Genomic DNA, 20,010 nt, shown 5'->3' on the forward strand with positions numbered 1-20,010 from the left:
AATGATTGGAGGTTAATTTTATAAAATTATTATTTTTTCTATCTTTACTATTTTTTCTTTATATGTATAAAATAACTTAACACAGTAATTATTTTAAAACAGTATCTCAATAAATATTTAAGTAATGTAAAATTCCATACACATAATCATGACGATAATATCAAATGATTTAGCGGTTATACGTAGGGATATTGAATTTATTTGGGTGAGGGGATATATTATATGGAGTTTTGTATCTTTCTCTCTACTTGTACACCACTTGCGTGATATAGCTGGTATAAAATTCTTTTGCATGATATACTCTGGAAGAGTAATGATAAGTTTTAAATGTAATTAAATTTTGGATTGATATTAATAATCGACTAAAAGATTAAAATTTATAAAAGTATCTCGGAGTATTATAAGAGAATCATATATCTTAATTAGGCCGGTTAAAAAAAATTCCTTTGCCTATAAATAAAACAAAACTTTACTAACACCGGTTGTTAGTCCAATTGACACATACACATTAAATTTTAGAATATCTTTAGAATCATTAAATATAAGAATTTATTTACTAAACTTTAATTTACTCGAAAAAATATAAAATCTTATATTTGAAATTTATTAAATATGTAGTTGAATTTGTTTTGTTTTATTATATTGACTATATTTCATAAGGGTGAAATGGTTAATCTATATACTTAAATGTAAAACTCAACCAATGATCTAGACATAACAATTAAATCCATATCTATGAATACTCATCCGATTTCAACCCAACTTAATTTGATTGGAAAAAAAATCATTTTAACTAAATCGAGTTTGAATGTATATTTTTCCCAGTTTAATTGCAACGATGAGGAGAGTAAAACCTACCCTCAACTCGTTGCATTGTCCTGCCTAATCAGTTTCTCCCAAATCCTACCAAACTTGATAAAATAATGAAATGCTCGAGAGAAAACACATGCACCTTATATTTTAACCTCCCAAACACGACATTTGACTTCCAATTTTCTAATAAAATCATGTCTCATTCAAACACTTCAAACACACTAGTCGTTTCATCCTCGAGAGAAATTTTGCCGGTACAAGAAATGCTTTTGGATAAGTCATCTTAGACTTTAATTTATTCATTAATACCCTACACTGTTATCTCCTAGGCATGCCACCATACCATATCCAATAAATACCTAGCCATTTCTAAAAAGAAAAACACACATTTCCATAAGGCAGAAATCCTTTCTATGTTGCTTAAGAAGTTACCTACTTATAGCAAGAGAATCTAGCTCTATTGGTTGTGTAAGGTAAAAAAAAAAAACGCATAACCATGTCAACCAAATTGATTGAAACAAGCCTTAGCCTTATGGTATGGCTTGTAATTGCAACATCAGCAATAGCACAATCTGATAACCCCCCAGTTCTTGACACAGAAGGCCACCCTCTTGAGCCTGGCAGAGATTACTACATCACACCAGCGGTAACAGACATTGGAGGCCGTGCCACTATAGTAGACAACGGCACATGCCCTTTATTTGTAGGTCAAGAGAACACTTTTGTAGAAGAGAGCTTTGCCGTTTTCTTCACCCCTTTTGCAAAGGAAGATGATGTTGTGAAGGTGAATAGGGACTTTCAGGTGGCATTCTCAGCTGCAACGTTATGCTTGCAGGGCACAGGGTGGACTTTGGGTGAAAGGGACACTGAGAGTGGAAGGAGGCTCATTGTTGTAGGAGGTGTTGGTAGTTACTTTAGGATTTCGGAGACACAAGTTAAAGGTGTTTATAATATTGGTTGGTGTCCTATTGATGTGTGCCCCTTCTGTAAGTTTGACTGTGGCATTGTTGGTGGCTTGCGTGAGAATAAGAAGATTTTCTTGGCCTTGGATGGTAATGTGCTCCCAGTTGTGTTTGAGAGAGCATAATAAATGTGTATCTTCAATTAATTTGTGTTTGTGTTGTGTGCTTGAAATTTCTTTTCCTGTAATGTTGGCTAATAATTGGAGCTACCGTATGTCGATGTATAAGACCAAGGAAAGATATACATGTCTCTTTTTTATTTTATTAATTTATGGAATAAAGGTACAAACTAAGTTGTTGTATTCATGTATAATTTCTATGATTTAAAAACTCACTGCACTTGTGTGTAAATTCATCATTTGCAAAACATAGGTGTGAAAATGAAAGTTGATTTCTAGGATCATCTTACGAAAGATGAATAATGTGAAAATTCTAAAGTTTACCAGATACTTTAGGATCCCACTCAGAGATTAGAAATATTTAACTACTGCAGTTACAACACATCAACACGTAAACAATATTTTTAAAAACAAATTTGCTTGTGTGCATCAATTACACGAATATTTCTTAATTTAAATAAAATAATAAATATTTTATTATATTAAATAGAACTAATTTGCTATTACTATGTTATCTTTGCTAATAATAAATGATTATGTATGTTAAATTTAAGGAATTTATATTTAAGAATTTAGGTTTGGACTAATTCCAACTTTATAAAATAATAGACAATTGAGATTAAAATATTTAAAATTTTAAATTAAAATCTAATATATATATATATATATATATATATATATATATATATATATATATATATATATAAAAGATTAATCAACAAATAAATTTATAAAAATTCCAATTATCACTTCCTATAATATTTTAATTAATTCATCACCATCACTATTGTGACTAATGTTGTAGTCACTACCATGTGTTGGACCAACAACCTCAACAACTTAAGAGGGATAAACTTAGAATGCATACAAAGCAACAATCAATTTAATAATGTTCTTTAAACATGTAAGACAAAATTGATTGTAGCAAAATAAATGAAATAAGGGAAAAGAGAATGTAAATACAGTTTTATACGGGTTCGGCAAATTCCGTACCTACGTCCAGTACTCAAACAATCTACTTGAGATTTTTCACTCCTTTGTAAAAATTTGTTTACAAAGTCTGAATCACACATGGACAACCCATCCCTTATGTTCAGCATTCCTTACAACTTAAAGGACTCTCAGTTCCTTAATCAATCTCTTTGAATGAGAAGAAAGAAAGAAGAATTTTCTCTTGAAGAGAAGGATATTACAATTGAAGTCCATGGAGAAACTCTTAATGAATTTGCAAGTGTTTGTCCAAGAGTTTCTTTTGAGAGAACATTTGGCAATGAAGTTCTCTTGGAATATCTCTCTCATTTTCTTTTGAGAGGATAAGACATTTTGAACAAGCAAAACTCTCTCTTTGAATTTCGTGCCCAAGTCACCTATTTATAGACTTTTGATGGTCATTCACAAATTCAATTAAAAGATGTGATTGTTGGCAGATTTTCTAAAAACTCTTTACTGATAATCGATTACAATGCTTATGTAATCAATTACACAGTTATAATTTGAAGGGTCATGACTTTTGAATTTGACTTTCCAATGTTTCGTTGTTGGTAATCGATTACAGACATATGGTAATCAATTACATGTTCAAAATTCAAATTCAAAACCTTTTTCAACAGCTCTTTTTCATTCTTCCCTTCTAGTAATCGATTACACTTCCTGGTAATCGATTATCAGAGCCTTGCATGACTTTGAAACCCTTTGTTTAGAGGTAAGGCTTGGTCTTTAGTGAATCTTGAAACAATGTTTTGCTTGTTGAAGCAATCTTGAATTAATCTTGAAGCAAATGCTTATCCTTTGGAACGGTCTTGTCTTGTTTGATTCTTTTTTGACATCATCAAAATTCATGTATTCATACATTCACATTTTCTCCCTTTTTGATGATGACAATCAAGTGATTTTTTTTCGACATCATCAAAACAATACATGATCCACACCATGATTGTCCCTATCATCACCAAGACACCAATTCATCAATTGCCACCACCATTGTCGCAATTAACTATCATTGTCATTGTTGTCATCACCACCGCCACAATCATCAATCATCATCCCATTGTTTTCAACTGCCACCACCTTTAATTCGCAGTCATAACTATCATCACCTCTACTACTATGATCGTCTTGTCGTCGCTACCATCACCGTCAGTGGTGGTGGCGACGATGACGGTCATAGCAATAAAGGTGATGGTGGTCATGATGATAATGATGGATTGATGATAGTTGAAATATTTTAAAAAAATGATTTGTTTAATGAATATTTTAGAGATTGGATGATTATATTATATTTTAATATGTATTTATAAATATTTTAATCTCAACTGTCTATTATTTCTTATATAATCTAATGATTGTTATTAATTATTCTTTCCAACATAACAAATTGTTCTCACAGAAGTCATATCTTTTATATATATATATTTTTAGCATAAAATTTATAGAACTAGACATTTGTAAATGGTCTAATAACAACCCTAATGAGTGACACTACATACCTATATAACAATATTTGTCGAGATAGGCTTTGATTAGTGGTGACCTTGAGTACGGTCATGATGGACAACTGATTAGGGTCTCATTTTTAGAAGGGCACAAAAAAACTAGTCTATATAAATATTAAAATTATATAATTTTTTATCATAAGAAATAAAACAATTAGGAATGAGGCAACTCATGAAATTAGAAATTGAGGTTTTTAGTAGCTATGATTATTTGGTTTGAGTTGTAGTTGTCTGTTGCAAATGAAATTAGCAAAAGTTTGGAAACAAAAGAGACATGCCGTATTGATGTGGCTATAAAACAAGTAAAAGGTTTGATTAAGTACTTGGAAAAATATAGAGAATCTGGTTTTTCACATACTATTACTAGTGCCAAAAAAATTGCAAATGAAATGGATATTGAATGCGTGTTTGTTCAAAAACATGGAATTCGTAGGAAAAAAACACTGATAAAGATCTCTTTGAATGCACACAATCAAACATTGAGTATGTTGAAGAGTCTTTTAGGATCTATTATTTTTTATATATTGTAGATCAAGCAGTTGGCTTAATTAAAAGAAAATTTGAGCATTATAACACATGTGAGGAGACTTTTGGATTTTTGTTTAGTATTAAAAGACTTGAATCATTCTCTAATCAGGACTTGAAATTATGTTGTAAACATCTTGAAACTCATCTAAAACATTATAGTTCATATGATCTTGATGGTAAAATTTTATCTGAAGAATTTATAAAAGTCATTACATAAGTTTTAACAATTCAATCAAGATCAAGTTTTATGATATTTAATTCTTTGAAGACATTCAGTTGTTTTCCTAATGCATGTGTAACCTATAGAATAATATTAATCATTCTTATTATTGTTGCTAAAAGAAATTTTTCAAAATTAAAATTGTTAAAATCCTATTTGCCATCTATTATGTCATAAGCTAGATTAAATAGTCATGTTTTGATTTCTATTGAAAATAACTTTTTAAATTAAAGAATCTTGATTATGAAAGAATTATTGATTATTTTGCAACAAAGATGCAAGAAGAAAAATATTCAAATGATTACAAGGGTCTCATTTTCTTAGTTTGCTGGAGACACAAAAAATCTTAGGTTTGACATTGAATTTGATATCATCTTAATTAGAAATATTACTAACATACTCACTAAGATATTCTTTTGAATACGTTCTTTTTGGTTGATTAAAATTTCTTAAAAATTATAAAAAAAAATTATAGACCTCACATTTTATTTAATAATTATCTTTCATAATTTTATAATTTTTAATAAATTTAAACAATCCCAGAGTGTGTTAAGAGGAAAGTATAAGAAAACATGTTGCTAGTATTTGTCAATTAGTTAATGTGTGATTTCCAAGACACATTGCTCCTCCTACCAAACTTCTGAAGCGTGAATAACTTTAGATTTGTTGATTCAATTTGATTTTTTGGGTTTTTTTCCACCGTCCTACCGAAAAGAGTAAACCCTACCCTCGACACGCTGCATTGGTAGCATTGCCATACCTAAACTTGGAAATCATGAAATGCTTGAAATTTTTAAAAACAAATCATTTATTATATTTTATAGCCTTCCAAACACGTCATCTGACTTCCAATCTACAAATGAATTTTTCCGGTACAAGCAATGCTTTTGGATAAGTCATCTGAGACTTTTTATTCATCAATCCAACAACACTTTATTATCTCTCCAAGACATGCCACGTACTCCATACGATACCCTATAAATACCTCCCCATTGCCAAAACACAAAACACACAGCAACACACATTGTTAAAAGTTTCTTTATTTCAAGTGAAGTTAGTTAGTTATATTTATATACACAATCATGTCAATGAGATCAATTGGTACAAGCCTTAGCCTTATGGTATGGCTTGTAATTGCAACATCAGCATTAGCAAAATCTGATAACCCCCCAGTCCTAGACACACAAGGCAACCCTCTTGAGCCTGGCAAAGATTACTACATCAAACCTGCCATAACCGACGTTGGAGGCCGCGTCACTTTGTTAAGCAGAAACAATCCATGCCCTCTATATGTAGGTCAAGAGAATTCTGATGCAGCAGAGGGCTTACCCCTTTTCTTCACCCCTTTTGCAGAAGAAGATGATGTTGTGAAGGTGAATAGGGACTTCAAGGTGACATTCTCAGCTGCCTCAATATGTGTGCAGGGCACAAATTGGAATTTGGCTGAGAAGGATAGTGAGAGTGGAAGGAGGCTCATTGCTGCATCAGGCAGGGATGATTACTTTAGAATTACTGAGACACCAATCAAAGGTTCATATTATATAGGTTGGTGTCCTACAGATGTATGCCCCTTTTGTAGGTTTGACTGTGGCATTGTTGGTGGTTTGCGTGAGAATGGGAAGATTTTGTTGGCCTTGGATGGTAATGTGCTCCCAGTTGTGTTTGAGAAAGCATACTAATATGTGTAGCTTCAATTTTGTGTTTGAAATTTCTGTTCTTGTAATATTGTAACAGTTGTGAAATGATTGGAGCTACTTGGTAGGACCAAAGAAAGATAGCATGTCTATTTTCTTTTTCTTAATTTATAGAATAAAGCTCGAAATTGTTGTGTGTAATTTATAGGATAAAGTTATATATGTTGTCTTTATTATATAGAATTTTATGATTTCAAAACTCACTGCACGCACGTGTGTCTAAACTCATCATTTGCAAAAACATAGGTGTGAAAGCAAAAGTTTCTAGTCACGAGTATATGAGTATATTTGCGAATATGTTGGTCTGTATTTTTATTTTATGTTTTTATTTTTTAAATTTTTTTTTATTTTTAAAAGATTAAAATTTTGAAAATATATTTGATTTGATTTCTTGTTTTTTGTTTTCAAGAAATAAAAATACTAAAAATTTATGATATATTGACTTCTTGTCTTCTTGTATTTTTAGATTTACTTAAAATTATATTCATCATGTTTTCATCTTATCTAAAATGAGGTTGTTATTTTCATTTGAAAATCAAATTTTATTGTTTCCATTTTCTGGTTTGTTTGGAAAAATATTTTCACTAAAGATATTTTCTAAAATTCAACCAAACACATTTCTTGATTTCTTTTATATGGACAAGTTTCACAATTCACAAAGTTTCTGTTAGAAGCATAATAGCAAAATTAATTATGTGAAAGTTTCACAAATTAGGTTTCTATTTTATTTGAGAAACAAAAAGCATAGTAGCAAAATACTTTCTCTCTTGCCCATAATTTAATACACCTTGGAGAGTATTTGCGAAATAGTTTATTTCTTTTGTTTTTCTTTTTCAATTCCTTGAGTTTTGGTGTCTGGAAAGACTTGTTTACAAAAAAACTTGAAATTGAAGTGTATAAAAATAGTCTCTTTTTTAGCCTTAGACTATCTTATCATTTCTTAATTTTTAAATCCACCGTCTGTAAAGTTTTCAAAAGATTTTGTCATTTTAAACAAAGAATAGAAAATACAATTCAACCTCCGTTTTCAAGAAAGTTTTAAAAAAATGTTTTATTTAAAATAAGTTAATTAAATATGTAAACATACATTATTTATAAATATAATTTATTAAAAACTTAAGATAATATTAAAATAATTTTTTTAGCAAAATGTTATTATTTCTATCATTACTATTCAATATATTTTACAGTTTTAATTAACTGTGTACTGTGTTGGCGTCGTCGCAAAAAGAATTCGTGTGAGAGATGATGGTAAAGTTGAAATTGGTTAGTTCTTCTTTGTTAAGTCTTTAGTGGTATGGCATGCATATAATATATTGATTACATCATAGATGAATGGCCCAAATACGATCTTCCTTAGATTCTGGTGGCAAACAAGAGGCACAAAAATGTTGCTACAACTAAATAAAATCTAGATACATTACTTTGTGTGGATCCAGTAATCGATTTATATCATTGCCTTGTAGGTAGAGCAAAGGCAGAACTCGTCGCACAAAAAAGACAAAAAAAAAAAAAGAGGTAGAAAGAAATTAATGGTAGACGTATATTTTGGCAAGTTAATGCGGTACTCTCAATTATCCAAGCAAATCAATATACAAGCTACAAAGCTAGACACTTGCGAGAAGGAAACAAATACATATTGTGATATTGTAATACAACTAATCAAATTAATATACAAGCAACCAAGGAATTGATGAAATAGTTTATTTAATGAAATAATTTATATTCGATTCTTATCCTATATAATTTATATTTACCAACAATAATCGTACATAATAAATAAAATTAATCTCTGGATTGATTAAAAGACACTCATAATCTTTGTAAAAAAAATTAATATACAAACTACATGTTTAGAGACTTATTATGAAGGCTTAAAATTAAAATAAATAAATTATATGATATATATATATATATAATTTATTTCTTATATTTTCAAAAATAAAGAAAATATTATTACATTACCATGGAAAATGAATTAATAAAAAAATCCATTAATAAATTATGCCTTATTTTAAATTTTAATCAAAGATTACTAATTTTGTAAAATAAATGAAATCTACTTTAGCCATCATTACTTCAAAAGAAATTAATTTCTCAACGTATTAATTAAAATACCTTTCCTAATTCTACACACACAAAAAAAAAGGAAAAAAATGAAAAATCATTTTGTTACCGCATGCAAGACACGTCACGGTCAAGGGTGCGTGTTTTTTTCACTTGTGTTGGCGCCAAACGTTGTCCATGTTTAGTTTTATGTCCAAACAAAAGGACACTGAGGATGAAGTGTTTTGGTTTATCCATTCATTCATTTCCGCATACTTCAGTTTTGAACCAAACCTTGCCACTCTTCTTCTTCTCTCACCAAATTTTCACCAATTCCATATTCATTCACTGCACCTTGGGGCTAAAATCCATAGCCACAACTTCCCTTTTGCTTCTTTCATTCATTTCTACAGCCATCAAACTCAATCATGTAAGTTCTGGCCTCCTAATGTTAATGCATTCATTAGTTTCTCTCATTGTAATTTTATGTTACTGATTATTCTGTGAATGTAATAATTATCATCACTACTTTTCACTGAAACTGTGATAATCGATTAGCACAAGTGATAATCTGTTTCTGACAAATTTGAGTCTCTATGTTCAATTTGGTTTTCAATGTGTTGTTTTCAGACTTTATGGAAGCTGTAGAGGCAAAATCTTCATCTGGGTATGGAAAGCCGCCATGGGTATTTAGAGGCAGGCAAGTGTAACAAATCTTCTATATATAGTTACTATTATTTCTCTCTGAGGATGGGGATTTAACTAATTAACTGGTTCTGTTTCTGGGTTTATCAGTGCCTGGTATCAACTCGATCTTGTGAAGGCAGAGAAAGCTCGAGCTTACATTCCAAAAGAATTCAAATTGGTTGAAGCTTTTGGGTAGGTGCTTCAACATATCCTATGGTGTCTTTTATTGAAAGTTGCTTTAGAAGGGTCACTAGAAAAATGAGAATATGTTTTATCACTGATTAGTTTTCCAATTGCCCCTGAGATTAGTTTGTGCAGTTAGAAGACCAAGTGATTTTCTGCTTATTTATTTCCAAGTTTAATCATACTCTCTTGCCTTCAAGACGAAACAATTCATCTTTTATATATAATGTGTGAAAAATGTTTGGTTGGAATTATTTCAAAAATTCATTTTTTTTTTCAAACTCATTTTGTGTTTAGTATTTGATGACTTGTAAGTTTCAACACTTTGGTAGGATTTGCAGACTATTTCATTCACTAATAAAATATTTTCAAATCTAAGATGAAAGAATTCCATTCATGAAATTGATTATCCAATTGTAACTAATTGAAACATATTAAGAACCAAGAATAAGAGGTAAAAGATGAAGGGTTGAGAAAAGTGTATAACGATTTTTATAATGATTCAATCACAACCTATACCTATGTGTTAGGTCAAAAAATATTTATATTTTGAAGAATTAAAATCCTTAATTATTTTTATAAGATGTAAACAAATAGAAAAGTTAAAACTTGTGTCTCATGCGCTATTAGAACATGTTTTGCATCTAATGTTTCAAACGGAAATAAGATGAAATCATGATCTGATACAACATTAGAGTTGTTATTTAATACTTCACTCAATACTCTCTGAGATATGTTTTGTAGAGACATTCTCCCTGTTGAATCTTATAAAAAATAAACGAAGTCAAATTTTAAAATTCCTTAATCGCCATTAAAAGAAGAGTTTTGCTGCATAGGCCTGCTTTGACACAAAAGATTCCTTAATCTCTGAGATTATAAATATACTATCACTCATTTAAAAAAAACATAGAGAGAATTATACTAAAGTAATGATTTAAAAATTAAAAAATTATTAAATAATGATCAGATTATATATTTTGAGGAGAAAAAGTACGATAAACAATTATCCATTTCTTAAAAAGAAGTGCTTTATTTTATTATATTAAAATGAATAAATTATATCATATTAAACCTTTTTAATGTGCTCCAAAAAAGAATTTCTAACAAATACAGGGTAACTTTAAAAAATAAAAATAAAAACCAAGCAATTGCTATCTTAAAAAATGAACATTAATTAATAATAGTTTATCAAAAGCTAACGCGACTGGAGAATAAAAAACAAAAATGTCCCTCCAATAGCCTTTGTTGTTAACTTGTTATATCAAATAATACCTTGTTTTGTTTATCTGCTGAATTTTTAAGCTACGCGTCGTTTACATTTATATGCAGACATTATGTCACCTTACAAAAAATTAATCGAAAACCAAGCAACTTCTATTTTTTAAAAATGAACACTAGTAATTAATTAATATATCAAAAGCTGCCTCAATTGGAAAAAAAAATCCCTCCAATAACCTAAATAAAACCAGGCAACTTCAATTTTTTAAAAATGAACATTAATCATTAATTAATATATCAAAAGCTGATTCAACTGGGGAAAAAAATATCCCTCCTATAATCTTTGTTGCCATATAAGATAAAACCTTACTAATAATACAAAAACCTTGTTTATTTATCTGCTGAATTTTTAAGCTACGCGTCGTTTATATTTATATTTAAATAAATAAATATAAATATAAAATTGTTATAGTTTTTGTTATATATAAGACTGGACCCATTTAGGTGCAGGCCCAACACCGTTCTCATCCAAAAATACTCCGTTTCACCAAAAAAGAAAAAGAAAAACCCTTCTTAGCTTAGCTTAGCTTAACTTCATCTTCTCCGATCAACAGTCACCTCCTCTCCTCCTTATTTTGCGTCGCCTCGCCGGAAAGACAGAAAACAGAGAGAGAGAGAGAGAGATTCGTGTAAATTAGGGTTTCTTTCGCCAAAGAGAGGCTTCAAACCTGACCTCTTTTTTCTTATCTTTTTTCCCTTTCGCAGAGCGAGCGACTCGCGAAAAGAAGATCCTGCTCCTGATCTAGTTCGCAAAATCGTAGAATCATTCGAATTTGCGATTCAGATCTCCATTTTTTACTACCTTGCTTCTCAGGAAGGATGTTCGGTTCAAACCGTAAGTTTTGCCTCCTCTTCTGTTCTATTATGCTGTGCGTGCATTGATTAGCTTTATTGTGGGTTCATTTGTTGAATTTGGAGAATGACTGTTTTATCATTTAGTAGTATTGTTATTATTCTTTGTTGTTTTTGTTATTATTGAGTGTGTATGAGGGTGAGGATTTTGATTCTTGGATTGATAAATGGAAATTATTCTGTCAACAGCTTTTGGGCAGTCATCGTCGAGCCCTTTCGGCTCTCAATCGGTTTTTGGACAGACCAATTCGAGTAGCAATCCTTTTGCTCCTAAGCCGTTTGGTAGTACAGCTCCATTTGGTTCGCAAACCGGTGGTTCCATATTTGGAGGTACGTCCACTGGGGTGTTTGGAACAGCTCAACCGGCTTCTCCGTTCGGTGCTTCATCTTCACCGGCTTTCGGTAGTTCACAACCCGCTTTTGGGTCATCTTCAACTCCTGCTTTTGGTAGTTCATCGTCATCGTTTGGTGGTATGTGTGCATGGAATGGAATGGAATCCATTTTTCATTTCATTTACTGCTAGTTGTTTCTCTAGTTTATTCATTAGATTGTCTTTGCTTTTCTCTTTGAACACTGAAAATTACACAGCTTAACAACTGATTTATTGAATTCCTGAGTTCTATACATCTATGGTGACCATTAGTATTGTTTGACATGCTTTCTTCCTCTTTTCATTATGTTATCTGACAGTTTTATGATTAAATCTGAGAATTGATTCTCTTGCTTTCTAGGATCGTCGGTTTTTGGTCAGAAGCCTGCCTTTGGAGGCTTTGGATCTACTCCTACTCAAACAAGTCCATTTGGTGCCGCTCAGCCATCACAACCAGCTTTTGGAAGCAGCATATTTGGTTCCTCAACGCCTTTTGGTGCATCATCTCAGCCAGCATTTGGTGCGACGAGCACTCCGGCATTTGGTGCTACGAGCACCCCTGCATTTGGTGCAACGAGCACCCCTGCATTTGGTGCAACAAGCACCCCTGCATTTGGTGCAACTAGCACCCCTGCTTTTGGTGCTACAAGCAGTCCTGCATTCGGTGCAACTAGCACCCCTGCATTTGGTTCAACCTCAAGTCCAACTTTTGGTAGCACAGGGAGTGCATTTGGGGTGTCAAGTACTCCTGTATTTGGTAGTGGGGGGGCATTTGGGGCTTCAAGTAACCCTATGTTTGGTTCATCAAGTACATCTGCGTTTGGCACTTCAAGCAGTCCATTTGGGGCCTCTAGTACTCCTGCTTTTGGGGCCTCTAGTACCCCAGCATTTAGTTTTGGATCCACTCCTCAAGCTTTTGGTCAATCGTCTTCTGCATTTGGTAACAGCAGCCCATTTGGGAGTACAGCCTCACCCTTTGGAGGTCAAAGTTCAGCGTTTGGTGAGTTCAAGAACCATTAGAATTTTGACTTTGATATTCTATTTTCAAGATACAAGGAACTTCAGTATCTTTTGCAAATGTAGTTGAACGTCATCTTTACATTTTCTCTTGCAGGATCCCAAACTCCGACATCAACTTTTGGAAATACTGGTGGGCAGTCAGGTTTTGGAGGTCAACAACGGGGTGGAAGTAGAGTAGCTAGTTACACAGCAACAACTGAAGCAGATAGTGGTACCTCTGGACAGACTGCAAAATTGGAGTCCATATCTGCCATGCCTATTTACAAAGACAAAAGTCACGAGGAACTAAGATGGGAGGACTATCAATTGGGAGATAAAGGTTTTTATTTATTTATTTATTATAAATTATAAATAATTCGATAATTCTTCATCTTCTGGCTTTCATTGTGGTATGATGATCTTAACTTTATTATATAATTCAAATTTAGGTGGACCACTTCCCTCTGCGCTGTCAACCGGATTGACAGGCTTTGGTTCGTCTACGACACCGACAAATGCCTTTTCTCCTTCACCAGTGTTTGGTCAATCATCAGCCAATCCTTTCTCTAGCACAACACCTAATTCTAACCCTTTTGCGCCAAAGAGTTCACCTTTTTCTTCTGGATTTGGAACTTCGGCTACTCCTGCATTCAGTTCATCAGCTTTTGGTTCTTCAACATCAGCAGCAGCACCTTCTCTTTTTGGCTCAACCCCATCTCCATTTGGAGCCAACTCTTCTTCAACACCCAGCTTTGGGCAATCTCCATCCCTGTTTAATACTGCTCCTACTCAGGCTACATCTTCACCATTTGGCAATAGCATTTTTGGCAACACACTGTCATCCCCATTATTTAGTTCTGCAGCCCCTACAGGTGGACAGACAGCTTCTGCTTTTGGACAGAATACATCCCCCTTTGGACAGACTACTACACCTTCTTTCAGTCAACCAAGTTTGTTCAATTCACCTTCTTCTGGGCTTGTTGGAAGTATTTTCTCATCAAGTGCACCACTCACTTCTAATAATCTTACAGGTTTTGGTCAAACAGCGGTACGTAGTTTCATTTGAATTTGATGTTTTTTGCATACTATACTTTCAAATCACTATTTGTTTGAGCCAAGATAAATTGGAGCCATATTTGAGCTTTATACTTTACAAACTTATCGAACATTATGTAAGTATTCTATAAAAATGCATATAGATATTTGCAGGGTTGGCAATATAGATGAGTAGTACAACAACAACAATAATAAAGACTTATCTCATTAAGCAGGGTTGGCAATATAGATCTGTCAACTCGATTGTGCTCCATTAAAAAATAAAATTTCAGTAAAAGGGTAAAACCATCTCTAAACCAGTGGTTGTACGAAATATGACTATACTATTTAAACATGAAACAAGTTATTTGCAACCTTAGCAATTCCAATGTCGTTCATCTTAGATATAAAATCATACTTGTGTCACTACCCAACAGCTTGTGCTTTTGTGAGGATTAAACCTTGATAAGGTATTAAAGTCTCTATGATCAAGATTTTAGGAGCTTAATCTCGAGTTACTCCATTCTTCTGATTAAAATTAAGTTTCAGCACAATTGGGTGTGTGGTTCAAACTTTCTTGCTATAGGGCATGCGTTAGATATAAAACCATTCAAGGTCTCTACCTAGCAGCCAGAGAGCATTTGGGAGAGTTGGTTGTTGGAATTTTTTATATACTGCAATACTCAAACAAACTTCAGTTGCGAGGATATTTCAACTCGATTGATTTACACCTGTAGATCTGGCATAGAGCATTGTTTATTTCATTACGGGGAGCACATTGCACCTTTGAATTTATTTGTGTTATTGATATGAGAACTTACAGGGAAAAATTGAAGATCCTTTAAAATAACTAATTTACTTTTGGATATTTGTGCTCAAACTTAGCATCTTTTTGTCCATTTTCAAGTTTCCTTTGTCTTATATATGCATGTATAGTGGATTTCCCCTGTGAGATAATAAACGCTCAAGTTTGTACTGCATTTTGACTTTCTAATACTTTTGTTTGACTTTTATAACTGCAGCTGTCCATTTCAACACCTTTTCAATCTGCACAACCTGCTCAGTCGAGTGGTGCTTTTGGCTTTGGCAACTTTGGCCAGACACAACCTGGTCAGTTCAATATATTATATAATGCTTATACTATTTGTTTTGTTTCATGCAATGATTGAAGGATTAATATTTTGAATGACTATTTTATTGTATGGTCTTAAATAGTTGGTGCAAGCAGCTTCGGTGGCACTCCAGGAATGTTTGGTCAGAATAATTTTGGACTTGTGTAAGTTACAATTATTTTTAAGTCTTGCATTTAGCTCAAATTGTTTTTACAATTTACCTTTTGGGAGTGACCAAGGGACTGTGACTTTTAACACACGAAGTCCCCACATCATTAATATGATACAGGTATTTATGTGACATGGATACAGGAAATTCTTAAATATTCAAGATATGATATATAACCTAAATACAAAGACATGAATTTAAGAAAAATACTTAACATAAATCATAGTAGGCAATCATGAGAAGTAACGGATACTCGTTTGATAGAAGTCTTGGCTCTATATAAATGTTTACTATTTACTATAGCTTTAAGTTCACAAAGGAAAAAATGGAGTTGTATGTAATTTTAGTCCTATTGAAAGTATAGGAGCTTTATTCCAAACATCAGACAATAAAAGAAAAAATTGGAGGATACTCCTTGGATGTGTATCTGTTATTTGAGCTGAGTTGTGTATTTGTTTTAATATGTTTTTGTTTTTAAAGGCTAAATGACCATTTTAGTCTTTTATCTTATTTATTTTGTTCACTTTAGCCCTTTATCTTTTAAAAGTTCACTTTGATCCTTTATCTTATTTAAAAGGTTCAAAATTGTTCTTCAACTATTTAAATATATTCAATTTTGTCCTTTAATACTCATATAAAGGACCATTTTGAATATATCTAAATAGTTGAAGGACCATTTTGAACCTTTTGAATAAGATGAGGCACCAAAGTTAACTTTTTAAAGGATAAAGGATAATTTTAAACCTTTTAAATAAGATAGAGGACCAAATTGAACTTTTTAAAAGATACAGAATCATTTTGATAAAAATAAATAAAGGAGTAAAATGGTCAGTTTAGCCTTTTTAAAATGAGTTTGGATATTATTCTATAATAAATGTCTCATTTACTATAGCTCTAAGGATACAAAGGAAAGGATAGAGTTGTATGCAATTTTAATCCTATTGAAAGTATGGGAGCTGTATCTCAAACATCAGTCAATAAAGAAAAATTTTGGAGGATACTCTTGGGATATGATTCTAGGAGTATCATACATGTACTGTTATTGGAGCCGAGTTGTGTATTTGTGTTAATATGTATTTTTTTAAATGAGATTGGAGATTGTATTTGTTTTTTTAATTATTTTGGATTTTTTTTTGTTTGACAGGTCTTCTACCCCCCTGAGTTCTGTGGCTGTACAAGCAGTTCCGAATACAAATCCATTTGGAACACTTCCTGCATTGCCTCAGATGTCAATTGGTCGAGTTGGAACTACTCCTTCAATTCAATATGGAATCTCTAGCATGCCTGTAAATGCTCTTTCTTGGTTTTAACTTTTGATTTTGTTGATTTTTATTTTGTCCATCCAAACAACAAACTATCATCAATGTTTGAGTAGTTTGAGTTTCAATAAAGCAAATGACTCCTCATTTCAGGCCCTAGACAAACCTGCTCCTGTTAGAATATCGTCTTTATTGACATCTCGGCATCTCTCACAACGACGAATAAGGCTTCCTGTCAGGAAATATCATTCTAAGAATGATGGTCCAAAGGCGAGTATTTTTAGCTCTATTTTTAATCTAGGTTTCTGGCTAGTTTGGGCATGATCCTTCATGGAGCTAAATCTGGTATGCCTTAACTACTGTGTTCTCTTGCAGGTTGCATTCTTTAGTGATGATGAGGATACTCCAACAACACCCAAGGCTGATGCTCTGTTCATTCCTAGGGAAAATCCAAGGGCGTTGATAATTTGTCCCGTGGAGCAGTGGCCAGGAAAGGCTTCTGAGAAGGCATCAACATTTAAGGATAGATCCATCCCAGTGAATGAGAATGGTAAAATCTTTTTATTGATTGTATGTAGTGTTCTGTCCTACTCCTACTCGAGTTGTAGGAATAGAGTATTCATTCAGTATGTTGGTTAATGTATGTCTTCCAAAGATGTGTTCCAGTGTTTGCTATGATGGAATAGAATAGAGTATTCAAATTGTTTTTGAAAACCTCCTGGATGAGTAGTGTCTAAATCCTACAACTGTAGTTAGAAGTACTTTCATAAATTACTTTATATGCATGCACATGTGCATGTTTATATGCATGCACATGTGCATGTTTATATGCATGCACATGTGTATGTATATTCAAAAGCTACTCATAGCCTTTCTTTTTTTAATGAACTTATCTAATTATCTTAATTTTTTAGATATATTTTTTAATTAAAAAAAACCTTTTACCATAAAATGTGCTGACAAACATGCCTTTTTTTCCCTTTTAAATGCCATGTTCAGGAAATATCTCTAAAGATGCATCTGTAACACCTGATAAAACACTTCACAGGATAAATATAAAGAGAATACGTGCTCCTTATGAATTTCGAGTATTTAGCTTAGTCATAAAAGATAGATTTAGTTTATTGATCTTCTCTAACACCTGATAGAAACACTTCACAGGATAAATATAAAGAGAGTACGTGCTCCTTATGAATTTCGAGTATTTAGTTTAGTCATAAAAGATAGATTTAGTTTATTGATCTTGTCTATAATGTTATTTTGCATTGATTGGACTTTGGTTGTTGTGCTGTTAATGGTAATGCAAGTATTATCCAATCATTGTGATTAAACTAATTTATAAATGATGGATCATTAAAATGCCCCCTCACTACTCCCACTAATTCCCGTGCCATAATTTCTGTGAATAATTCCAGAGAGTGCTGTAGAAAATGGTTTTGTCAAGGAGCAAGCTCAGCCTATATCGACAAAGCCAACATCCAATGGGAGCAATGAAGATCATTCTCCACAAAAGGCGGACGTGTACAAGACACTCAGAGGTCACAGAGCTGGTGAGGCTGCCATTGTATATGAACATGGAGCTGACGTTGAGGCACTAATGCCAAAACTGCGGCGATCTGATTACTACACACTGCCTCGGATACATGAACTGGCAGCCAAAGAAAGAGCTGAACCTGGATTCTGCAGTCATGTTAAGGACTTCGTGGTTGGAAGGCAAGGTTATGGCAGCATCAGATTCTTGGGTGAGACGGACATACGAGGGCTCGATCTCGAGTCCCTCATTCAGTTTAACAACCGGGAGGTGATTGTATACATGGATGATTCAAAGAAACCCCCTGTGGGACAAGGGCTGAATAAGCCTGCTGAGGTTACACTACTCAACATAAAATGTTTCGACAAAAAAACTGGACATCAGTATACAGAAGGGCCAAAGATCGAGAAATACAAGGAGATGCTCAAGAGAAAGACTGAGGACCAAGGTGCTGAATTTGTATCATATGATCCCACTAAAGGAGAGTGGAAGATCAGGGTCAGCCATTTCAGCATCTACAAGCTGGTAGAAGATGAAAACAGTCGGATAAATGATGACAACTAAGGGTTGGTCCGTTTGATTCGATACGGTGGATGACCACAGTAGATTTGATAGTTTCAGAACCAATGTTCTGCTTTAAAGTTTATTTTGTTTTTTTCCCTGTAAATTGTCACTGTATTGTGTGGATATAGCTTGGGCCAATGTTGTTGATGTGCTTATCTTGCTTTGGGGATATTTACGGTTGGGGATGTTCAAATATGGGTTTCCTAGGATCATTTTTTACGTAAATTTTGATTCGCATAGCTGTTATGGTTATTTTCAACTTTTATTTTTGTGAATTATGATGTTTTGTATGACACTTTTTATTTCAATAAGTTGATTTAGAGTTCAGTAAAACTGTGTTTGCTTTGCTTAAGTATTTGGAATTTCTTTCCAGAATGTAATATCAGAATTGAATTTAACATTTCGAATGAACTACAAATAAAATAACATGTTTTGTGTATTTAGTAAATTATATAATGCATTTATAAAGCTCTTGTTATAAAAAAAGCAGGAATAATATCTTATAAAACTATTTCCCAACATAGGGTATTGAAGTTAACATAAAAGCTTTTTAAGTTTAATTTATCTCTTTTCATGATTACTAATGACTGATTTTGAGCTGTATTATCGGTCATCAATTGTTAAAAATGTATATAATAAAGATTGTATTATCGGTCTTCAAATGTTAAAATGTATATAATAAAGATTATAAATGAAGTTGAAAAGTGATTATATATTTTTTATCCATTAAAAATCAAAGATAATATCATAAATTTACATAAATTTATAATACTTATGCATTCTTTTTCTCCAATTTAGTTATATCTCATTGGTAGTTCTAAAGCCATTGTATGAATATTTAAAATATTTTTTTTAATTATTAAATTGCTAATATGACTTTCAAAATTAGTTATTGGTAATCTTAGCGGTTGTGAAAAAGAGAAAAGTATTTTAAGAATGCTTTTTTCATAATTATGCATTTTGTTATAAATTATTTAAAAGTTTTAAAATGAATTTTTAATTATTTAAATATATCCTCAAAATGTTATCCTATCTTATTTGAAAGTTCACTTTTATGAACTAAAAGTATCCTTGTGGAGAAACATTTTTGCTCAAG

General features: G+C 32.3%; 4 protein-coding genes across 4 annotated transcripts; all 4 read left to right on the top strand.

Moving 5' to 3' along the window:
- The first annotated feature begins 1,130 nt into the window (after positions 1 to 1,130).
- Positions 1,131 to 2,081, top strand: LOC100776726 (kunitz type trypsin inhibitor 104). The gene has a single exon (XM_003540468.5). It carries the CDS (start codon positions 1,310 to 1,312, stop codon positions 1,898 to 1,900), a length of 591 nt encoding a protein of 196 aa, XP_003540516.1. The 5' UTR covers positions 1,131 to 1,309; the 3' UTR covers positions 1,901 to 2,081.
- Positions 2,082 to 6,141: 4,060 nt separating this feature from the next.
- On the top strand, positions 6,142 to 7,031 carry LOC100305754 (kunitz family trypsin and protease inhibitor protein). Its single transcript, NM_001249312.2, has one exon. It carries the CDS (start codon positions 6,217 to 6,219, stop codon positions 6,811 to 6,813), a length of 597 nt encoding a protein of 198 aa, NP_001236241.2. The 5' UTR covers positions 6,142 to 6,216; the 3' UTR covers positions 6,814 to 7,031.
- A 2,028-nt stretch (positions 7,032 to 9,059) lies between these two features.
- LOC102661908 (uncharacterized) lies at positions 9,060 to 9,986 on the top strand. The gene is made up of 3 exons (XM_006593242.3): positions 9,060 to 9,304; positions 9,505 to 9,574; positions 9,670 to 9,986. The coding sequence occupies exons 1-3, from the start codon at positions 9,073 to 9,075 to the stop codon at positions 9,755 to 9,757; spliced, it is 390 nt and encodes a 129-aa protein (XP_006593305.2). The 5' UTR covers positions 9,060 to 9,072; the 3' UTR covers positions 9,758 to 9,986.
- A 1,478-nt stretch (positions 9,987 to 11,464) lies between these two features.
- LOC100789177 (nuclear pore complex protein NUP98A) lies at positions 11,465 to 19,153 on the top strand. Its single transcript, XM_003539583.5, has 11 exons — positions 11,465 to 11,857; positions 12,064 to 12,345; positions 12,607 to 13,245; positions 13,360 to 13,584; positions 13,694 to 14,292; positions 15,302 to 15,389; positions 15,495 to 15,555; positions 16,705 to 16,846; positions 16,973 to 17,089; positions 17,195 to 17,369; positions 18,235 to 19,153. The coding sequence occupies exons 1-11, from the start codon at positions 11,842 to 11,844 to the stop codon at positions 18,912 to 18,914; spliced, it is 3,024 nt and encodes a 1,007-aa protein (XP_003539631.1). The 5' UTR covers positions 11,465 to 11,841; the 3' UTR covers positions 18,915 to 19,153.
- The last annotated feature ends 857 nt before the right edge of the window (positions 19,154 to 20,010 follow it).

The sequence above is a fragment of the Glycine max genome, chromosome 12 (assembly GCF_000004515.6).
Source record: "Glycine max cultivar Williams 82 chromosome 12, Glycine_max_v4.0, whole genome shotgun sequence".
In the NCBI taxonomy this organism is placed as follows: Eukaryota; Viridiplantae; Streptophyta; class Magnoliopsida; order Fabales; family Fabaceae; genus Glycine; species Glycine max.